Source organism: Mesitornis unicolor, unplaced genomic scaffold (assembly GCF_000695765.1).
Source record: "Mesitornis unicolor isolate BGI_N332 unplaced genomic scaffold, ASM69576v1 scaffold22896, whole genome shotgun sequence".
Taxonomy (NCBI): domain Eukaryota; kingdom Metazoa; phylum Chordata; class Aves; order Mesitornithiformes; family Mesitornithidae; genus Mesitornis; species Mesitornis unicolor.
Window position 1 is genome coordinate 20,002 of NW_010190629.1, and position 10,179 is coordinate 30,180.

General features: G+C 39.0%; 1 protein-coding gene across 1 annotated transcript in view; it reads right to left on the reverse strand.

Annotated features, from left to right (window-relative positions):
* Positions 1 to 9,212, reverse strand: part of LOC104542228 (nuclear receptor ROR-beta) — a 27,932-nt gene extending 18,720 nt beyond the window's left edge. Inside the window, exons 1-4 of the mRNA XM_010186465.1 lie at positions 9,152 to 9,212; positions 8,821 to 8,906; positions 4,486 to 4,627; positions 1,076 to 1,477 (exon numbers count right to left, since the gene is read on the reverse strand). Of these exons, the coding sequence (XP_010184767.1) occupies positions 1,076 to 1,477; positions 4,486 to 4,627; positions 8,821 to 8,906; positions 9,152 to 9,212 (691 nt within the window). The remainder of the gene's footprint in view (positions 1 to 1,075; positions 1,478 to 4,485; positions 4,628 to 8,820; positions 8,907 to 9,151) is intronic.
* Positions 9,213 to 10,179: the final 967 nt, after the last annotated feature.

The window sequence follows — 10,179 nt, forward strand, 5'->3', positions numbered from 1 at the left end:
CGCTTTCTGCAATATATATTGAATGCATGCCGCACCTCCAGGACCCACAGTAGGTCTGAGTACACACACACAAATGTACACTTTTCATTGTACACACATGAGGCAGCAAGGCCAGAAACATAGAGGGTCTTTATGATGTGATATTAATTAATTAGTTACAGGTGCTTTTTTTCCCCTCCTTCTTCTTTCTTTTTAATTAAAATCCATTAACGATGTGTTACACTTTGATTATATTCTCAACCACAACTGACTCAGCATATTTCACTTTTTTAGGTGGGAAGTACCTAATTAGGATGCCAGTCATCTTTTATGACATTTCTTTATAACAGGAGTAGTACTTTCAGTTGTGTTGGAGGGGAATGACTAGAGGCATTAGAGGAACAAAAATCTTCCTTAGAGAAGACTCATCACTAGTTGTTGCCTTTCAAACCATCTCATCTCACAGAGAGGTCTCTTTGCTACTTTTCAAAGAAGAAATCAAGGGACAGGTTCTCCAAAGCATTCAAGCAGAGGAGTAGGGGTATCCATGCAACTACATTCAGAGTCTGTGCACTCACAAATTCAGTGACCTTGCTCTCTGCATGTATATCCATGCAACAGAAGTAGCAAGCCAGTGCTTTTTGACAATAAATACCCTAGAATTAGCTACCATGGGGATTCTGGGTGTTGACAAGAATACGGATGGCTGGCTGAAGAGAACATTTAACCCTGCTAGTAATGAGCTCATTTGAAACAAGCTCTCTGGTACGAATTATCACTTGGTTCTGATTGATTCATCATCTGCTTTGGTGCTCCTATTTTATAAACAGAACATGAACTGCTGAGTTTAAGAAACCACTTAATTTGCAGATTTTGGTAAAAACAGAACTGCCTCAATATTGTGTCAATTACTGCCAGACTGATTTTCTTTCTTTTATTTCCTGTATGTGCATGCGCATATACACATATATGAGTATGTAATTATTGTGTTCCTGTGTATGGAATGCCTAAAAAAATATTTTAATCAAAACAATATTGTGGTCTAGCTGATATATATATACACACATTACACTTGAGGAATAAGAATTTTCCTTACCTATTTCAGTCATGGATATCCCCGGAGCTAATTGCCCATTGTTGAAAGAGCTATAGGTAAACAAGTTTGGTACGGAGGTGAGGTCATAGATAGGTTCCTGCTTTATCTGCTTGATTCCAGTCATATCTAACCCAGACTGGTCTGGGGAAGGCTGGGCAGAATCCACATTATAATAACCCTCAGACTTTGGCAGGTCGATGACGTGCCCATTAGAGTAGGTGCTGCCAGTTTCGTTATTCAGGTTGCTCAAGCTGTTGCTGATGCTATTGCTGTAAACCCTGGCGAGGGCTTCTGCCTCACCGCTCTGCTGCTGCCGTTGTTCCTGCAGCCGCTGCTGGGGCTTCTGCACTTCAGCATACAAGCTATCCCTCTGCTTTTTGGACATTCTTCCAAACTTCACAGCTGAAAAGCAAAGCGCAATATGAACCATTGTTGTCTTTCATTTTTTCTTGATGCCCATCAACCTCACCACTCTTTTGATATTTATTTTTCTGTGGAAATGAGAGAGGATGCAAAGCTTTACACCATATGGGTCTCACAAAGGAAAAAGTATTGTGTGCTTGGATTTACAAGGTGACGATAATGACTCCGATTTGACAGGAGGGCCTCAGTCAAGCAACTCACTTCCTACTATGAATGTTAAAAAGACTGTGCATCCTTTTGTATCTCTGTGTTTGCTGAACAACAACTCAGAGCTATATGAAATATACTGTCTGTAGATTCATATCCCATGTGATTTACCAACTTTCCACAAACCTTTAAACAGTGCACTAACAGGATTAGTACTCTGGACGAAAATAAGCCCTAAAGCCTTATTATTGCATCCTTTCAATGGGGTGTTATCTTCACACTTTAAAAAAAAATAAATCTCACAGGTTAGAGTTAGAATCTAGAGGAAAATAACAGATTTGAAGGTAAATAGCTCAAATGAATGTCATCTTTTCCACAGAGGAAAGTCTAAGGGATTTACACAATCAATTTACATAATCTCCATGCACAAATCCATGCATTCCTTCTGATGAGAAAGGGAGGAAAACATCATTGTGTAAACCACTCTCCCCAGGAACAGGGTTCATTACAATGAGATTGAAATTTTCAAAAATGACAGGGTGATTGCTGTGGAAATAGGAGGAGTAAATGCACAGCTTGCATATACTGAGTGGGCCATAGCTGATTATCTCTTCCCCTCCCCCACCCTCCAGATCTCTATAAATTCTGGGTTTCTTCTGGGCTAGATCTTGGGATTTCAGAGCAGAGGTAGTTGTTAATTGTGCTCCAAAACAAATGAGGGATACCTTCAGCAGAATTTATCAGATCACAGATAAGAGGATGTTGCTCTGGAAATACTGATTTCTACATACGATGAGGTCTATTTTCCTATGCTGAGTATTTCCACTTAATATGTAATTGGGATCAACTCAGAATCATCACATTTATTACCACAGGATGGGCTTGACTCTCATTTTTGCTACTCCATAGTTCAGCTATAGACCTCAAGAAGAGTCTGAGCTTATCCACATACGGATGAATATGAAAGAGTATAGTAAGATGAGGCAGTGTCAGAACAACAAGGAGATGACAGCCACTTCAGTTTATTTACACCTTTTTACACTTAGAGGTTGTTTGTTTTTTGTTTGGTTTTTTTTTGTCAACCTCAGCCTGCTTGCAGCCCTTCACACAGGCTGCAAGCTACCTCACACAAACACAGCCAGACCCTGGAATTATGGCATGCGCTTACGGACAATATATAATGACAGTATTCTGAAAAATGCAACTGTGTGTTTTCTTCAAATTTAGGGCCTCAGTAATAAAAACAAACACCCACTGTTTATTCTCATTATATATTCATTAATTGGATTCTCCAGCTGCTGTCAATTAGCATCCTGCCTCTGCAGTCAAAATGAATGACTGAGGTAAAAATCACATTCAATTTCTCTGTTAAAAAAGAATCCATACAGCCTATTTCAAACTTGCAAGAGCTCTTAATATCTTTAAGTATAAACATCCTTACATAAACAATGAGAGAAGAAAGCGATTCTGTCAGAAGAATCACTCCTTTGTCTGTATGCAGTGGTCCCTGAAATACAGGTTGGGAAGACAGTGCTGTCAATCACATTAAAATGCCCCCATGATACCTCAAATTATTGGAAGATAATTTCCTCCTTTTAGGAGGAAAGCACGTGCTGCTAAGTTACTGAAATGTTACTACTTTAATCTCCTCCAGGAAGAACTGGGGGGTAAAGGCATCAAGGAAGCTGCATGCTAGGACCAAAAAAGAGTTCATGGATTAAAGGTTAGACTGCAAGGCCCCTCCCAAACTGGTGAGGTTGCTGAGCAAGTTGTTTCAGTGACACGTGAGACACACTGAGGTAGGAAAAGACCTATTACTGTCTAAATTTAAAACAAGTTTATGATCTGTGGACGATCTAAAGAAATAGTTCTTTAAGTAACTTCTCTACAAGTGACTGTTAATTTCAAAATACACATTTTGAGTAAACTTTCTAAGACAGAAAGCTGCTGACAGGCAATTGAAATGAATATAACCTGCTTTCAAAAATAGAATGTTTTCTTCTCATACTTCCTGACCATTTGAAACACATCTGTGATCTGGGAAGTGCCTGCATGAGCAGTGGTGGCTGGGGCAGGTCAGATTTGAGCAGCCTTGCCCAAGCCTCCCACTGTCTGCAGCTCTGGTGTGGTGCATGTCCTTAGCCTCCCGAACACAGCTTGTCACACCACAGCTTAGAAGGTGGGCCAGAGCTCTGCAAGGGTCAAAGAATCCTGCAACTGGATACACCGTGGAGCTTTCCCCTGGTGGAATGTCCATTTTCAGTGCTAAACTATGAAATGTTTCTTCTACAGATCCAAACAGAGACAGGGGGAAATGTACAGGCAAAAAAAAAGTTTTCATAGCAGAGCAAAATATTTGGTCATGTGCTCTGAATAAAACAAACAGAAACCCCTAATGCTATCAAGGTGTAAATTTCTTCTTAGCTGCCTATCTACTGTCACAGATTTTTTGAGATCTCAATGAAAGGGATGCTTTCACAGGTGAATATTTAATGTTAAGGTAAATGTTAATGTTTAATAGAAGAGGTTATCTAAACTAGAATATAAATCCACCTCTCCAGAGATGATCTTTTTGTGCTTTTGATCAAAAGACCACGTTTTACCTCTAACTCTTGCTGTTCCAAGCTAATGTTGCTCTCCATTTTGTGATTTTCACACCCTCCCCATGAAAATAGCCTTCTTTGTTAACTGAATGGCAAATATTCATGTCTCACAGTGCATGCATTACAAAACAAGGAGCTTCTCCTCTCTATTCCCAGAAATCTACAGGGAGTTTAAGTAAGTGCAGTGAAGAAGAGTTTCAAAGGGTTTAGGCGTGAAGCAGGAATATGACTTCTTACCATCTCGAGACATTCCCAGGGCAAGACATTTCTGCAGTCGGCAGTGTTGGCAACGATTTCTGTTGGTTCTGTCAATTAAACAGTTTCTCTGCCTTGGGCAGGAGTAGGAGGCATTGTTCTGCTGACTCCTCCGAAAGAATCCCTAAGGGCAAGAGAGCACGAGTATCACCATGACACAGAGCATTATCATGTGCATATATGTGCGCATGTGCACACACACACACACACAACCATGTAGATGACTACAATAAACTCTTATTTAGTGCAATGCTACTAATGCTGTGGCTTTGCAAATGTGTTGGCCCTGTACAGTGAAATTAAAGAACATCTACTTATAATAAGGAGAATCGTGTTATTCTGTAAATAATGTAATTCTACTTTGTTAAAATGCAAATAATAATGTTACAGAATGCATTCTTATTGTGCAATAATGACCATGTATCATCTAACTTTTGCTTGTAATAGAGAAAAATCTTGTCAGCATTTGTAAACAGATGACTTCAAAATACTTTTTCTGGCTATTTTCTTCCTTTAATGAAAGAGAATGGTAATAACCGGTGCTAGCTATGCATAGCATTAGAAGCTGAAGTCTGCTGTTCAATTTAACCTGGCAAATGTTGATCTGATCTGGAGGGACCACACACTTCAGGAGTGAAAAGTAATTAAAATTCAAGCATCACAAAAGCACCAGGATTTGATGACTGTATCAAGTAAAGCCAACACACAAAGGAGAAAGCAACACCTTTGGACACTACCATGAGAAAGTAATGACATTTTCCATTTCAATGGAACATAACATTATCCATTTTATCTATGTAAAATTTTGTAGTGATTCTATCTCCTAGAAGGTTTTTCTGGCCAGCTGTGGGCCATTTGGCTAAAGATCAGAGGGTTAGAAGGAGAGTATTAACTTATACTGAAGGCCTTACGAGCTCCCAGCTGCTACAAGTGACACAGAGAGGTACCCGTATGGTAGAAGTGACATGAAATGGCAGAGGCGATAAGAAGAATCAAACCAGGGGGTAAGGATTAGTGAAAGAAAGAGAGAGGGAGAAGGCATTTTATGATATTCTTTTCTTTCCTGTAAAATAAAGGACAAGACGAACAGCAAGGCCAGAGAAAAAGAGAGTTCTTTGGCGACTTTGGCATCTTCAGATGCTGGCAGCTGAGGGCTGTGTGATAGGAGAGCTGAAGGGCAGCCTAGCCACTGCTGGAAGCCATGAGGAGAAAAAGGGTAGAAAGCATCACTACTGCAGTTACAGGAATCACCAGGAGTGATGCTAAAGTGATTGAGTCCTTCTAGGCTCATTTGCAAACAGCTCTGAATGGAGCCAGTAGGCAAGAGCTGACTTCATTTATCAGGCAAAACCAGTGTTATCTCTGTACAGGCCAACAGCAATACCAAGCAATGAAAATTGTGGCAGCCTTGTGTTTTGGAGGAATGAGAGTGAAAAAGGAACAGGATGACAGTGTCACAGGGCTCAATTCGCTTGCTATAGGTAGTGCCTGAATTCTCACTCAAGTTGTGGTGAACCCAATGAGGACAATGTGGGGTGTCATGTCACCAAGGACAACAGCAACACTAGTTCCTGAGATTAAGCCTAAAGAGTCTCATTTCATCTGGCCTATGGTGGTTTTAGCAGTGATTATAGTGTGTCAGTGATTGTAGTCCTCTGTGGATATGGATTTGAGAGAACAAATGAATTAAATAATGTTAAAAAAATCTCCTCACAATCATCTAGCATTGCGTGTGCCTTATCCTGTAGTGCTGTTTTTTCCCATTAAGGTTGATCTCATCTCAGAATAATTTGTTTGTTCCTTCTTTGCCCCTCTTAGCAAAAAATCAGGAGTTCCATAATAAAATTAATCTACAGCAGGCAATTTATTTTTCCAAGGAGACTTTAGTACTCTCTATCTCCTGCATAAGATCTAAATGTTGTCTTACAAAGTACAGAAAATCCTTTAATTTCATTTTTAGGGTATCTTTATATATTTGCTTTATTTACTGAGAATAATTCCATTTAGGGGAAGGAGGATGCAGTCATTACTGAGGAGTTACAAACTTAAAAGAGAGATTTCCCAATATTCCCAACACTGACAAGTCATCTTTCTGCATCTTAAACAAGTAACTTTATCCATCACCGACAGTCAATCTGAGAAGAGAAATGGTCATGTAAACTACTGTCTAAATAATGACAAAAGAGTGGTAGCAAATATGTTGCTCTGGGGGTAGGCAGGAGAAATGGTAAAAGGCTTTTCAGCAAAAGAAGGAGCCACAGAGACAGATGGGATGGAAAACCATCTTCAGGTTTCAACCTTTCAGTGATGATAGCGGCAGAGCCATCATTTTCTTCCATGGGTTCAGCATATGCAGGCATGGACATGAAACAGCAATATGTCTATGATGCCCCTTAAGCACTTATCATATGGATTTGCAGTGGCATAGCTAATGTCAGACACAGAGTTAAAGGATTTCCTTTCCCTTGATGTCTGTAGCACTGCCACTGGCAGGACAATCCTCATATGCATGCTTGCAGAGCGGGTAAAAATTCCACACATGGTCTCCCTCTTAATTAATTCAGATTTCTATTGCTTTCAGACAAAAAGAGCCAGAAGTGACCAGTTACGAGTATGCGGGATAATCAAATAGTTATTTATTTGCTAGGCAATGAAGAGAAGAGTTACACTGCCTGAGACAGTGCTTACCTTAAAAGAGAGCTCTGACAGACTGAGATGCTTCCCATCGGACTTGATGTGAAAACTGAAATCTTTTTTCACAACAGGCTCACAAAACAAGATTAGACTAATTGATCTGATACTGCAAAACTGGCAGAAAAACAATACGGTTAAAACTGCTGTAAGTGGAAGACAAGCTCTTTATCTCAATCACCAGTCTACACACAGAGCTGAGGGGTATCATCTCCTCTTGAGGCATACACAAGGGCCAGCATTAACCCTAATCACACCTACAGGAGGCTTTATCCCTAATGGCTCTGTGTGTGCTGCATACCAAGACAAGATGCTGTTTTTCTGCTTAAAGCATTTTTCTCCTGAAGCTTTTGTGCCGATTTTGAAGTATCAGTTCAATTAGTCTAATCCTGTTTCATGTGATCATCATAAGAACATGCTTATTTCTAGTCCAGTGTGACAATAAGACAGTGAGATGCTGCAGGTTGTTCCATTTACAATTGTTAATGTTTCTGAAAGAAATCTGATCTTTGACAATATATTGGTTCTCACTGCATTGGCATAAAAAACTTACTTTTAAGAATGGGTGCACTGAAATCTTCAGATTTTTCAGATCGTTCTAATTTTTTTAAAGCATTAAGTAAATACAGACTTGCCATTTCACTTGACAAATATGCACCCACTTTCAAATGTACCAGTTTGTGTGTTTGCACATAGAATAAATCAGAGATGCTCCCTCTCCATCTTTGCAGTTTCACATTTACAGTCAAAGCTGAAATGTCAATATGTAGTACGAAACTCTGGTTTCGCATGAATAATGATATAATTCCTTAGATAGTAAAATCACAGAGTAGTTTTAAAGTTGAAAACTGAAGCCTTTCCTCTCTTGGCTTGCGGTCTGATCTGTGGTGTTCGAACTAATGCCTGGGATAATAGGTTAACATAACTAAGCAGCACGGAAGGGGTGCTTTTTCCCTTGTTGGTTCGATTTTTTTTTGCTTGTGGTTTGTTTTGTTGCTGTTGTTGTTTGGTTGGTTTTGTTGTGGTTTTTGTTTGTGTGTTTGTTTAGGGATTTTTGTTTTGTTTTGATTTTTGTTTTTTTTTTAAACCTCCATTTCTCAGCAATTTTCCTGTGCTGGAGCCTATAAGGAAGAAGACAAAGGATCCTTTTACACTACTCATAATATAAGGCATTTTTTCTTTTGGAGATTACAATTTGGCCTGCAGAGAATACAAAGAGGATAAAATGGGACCAAACTGACACTTGTGAGCTTTTAAGATGTTGAACTGAGATGTTGCACCAACTTTTAATGCTACATGGATTGTACAGGAAACAAGATAAGAAATCCATCTCTCAAGCTGATTTAAGGTAGAACAGGTTTGACTTACAGTTGCCAGCCTCTGTATTAGCACTTATACTGCATCAGATGCAATTAATTCATGTTTCAAACGAGGAAGTAACTCTAAAGACTATTTGATGAAAAGGAAAGCAACGAGTAAAATTAGGCATGAAAAGCATCTATATCAGCAGCAGGCTTTACAGCCTTTGGCACCACTTGCTTAAAAGCATGTAAGAGCGTATTATTGTACACAGATGCCTGAGGCTAATGCAGATGCTGATGACTCTGCTGTATTAAAATCTCATACCTTGCAGCCCTCACATGTGATGACTCCATAGTGTATTCCGGAGGACTTATCACCACAGATTTTGCATGGTATCACTTCAATTTGCGCTGAAAAAGAAAACAAGAAAAATAATTTGAGTACACAATTATATTTCATTTCTTTCTTTTTAAAATGAAGATCTTAAAAATTAGAGCTAGACAGCAGATAACCTGTTCACCCCCTGACAATATAAAACTGTTTTATATTCTACTGTGTGTTTCTGAGTGCTTGGATTTGGAAAATCTTAATTGCTTCACATTATGTAGTTTCTATCATACTCCACAAAACTCTTCAACAATTTAAGATATCTCACGATTAGCAAGTTTTTCCTCATATTCTCCTTTTTCATTTTTACTTGTTAACTTCATCATCATTATTCCTAATGACAGCCATTAGGGGTCCTAAAAAATTATCAAGATTGTTCTTGCTTTCAGATTTCAAACATTCACTGCTTTTCATTTTGCTGAGGTAGAATTACATGGTATATTGTGACACATTTTTCAAAGCAGTAGAGGATGATGATTTCACATCCTTCAGATTATGGTTTCAAGAGACACAGATACTACCTCACTGGCAGAGATTGGCTTACAAATGATTGCTAAACCTCTCCTTCTCTTCAAATTATTTGTTTCAGCTTCAGCTCACGGGCAGTCAAGGCCCACAGACAGAGTTTAAGTAGCCAGTGCCTGTGTGCTGGGAGAGGCAGCTACTAGCTGAATTTTTTTTAATGTGGATATGCTTCAGATCCTTTAATAAACATAATGAACACTTAATTCAGAAAAGGTAAAAAAAATGACTATTTTCCATTTTTTTTTGCTAACGTAGCTATTTACTTTCCTCAACTGCTTTGAATCTTGTGTGTGTGTTCCCTTTGATGATGTAAGAGTGAATAATCTGAAATGTAGGGAAGGATTGTGCCTTTATTCTAGTCAGATGTGTTGAGAAGAAATGGAAAGCCTATTTTCTTTCCCTTTCATTTGATTTCCTATGTGGGATGCATATTCCCTGCAATTCTCCTGTCACTTGGAAGCAGCATCTTACTTGGCTCGGATCAGTACTTCTGGTAGATGTCTTTCCTCCATGCCCAGGGAAACAACACGTCTCTGAAACATGTCACTCATCAAATCCTTGGGTAGCAAAACTCAGGGCTTGTGTAGTATGGCTAACCTTAGCATAAGGATTGCTAACCGTTAGTACTTTAACTGGATGCATTGGACTCCAAAATGGATTGGAGACAGGGAAAAAAAGATTACTATCCAGATGCTCATCCTAAAAAGAGCATCTCATTTCAAACCTATGGGCAGTGGAAAAAGTTATAAATGCTGGAAAAAAACATACTTT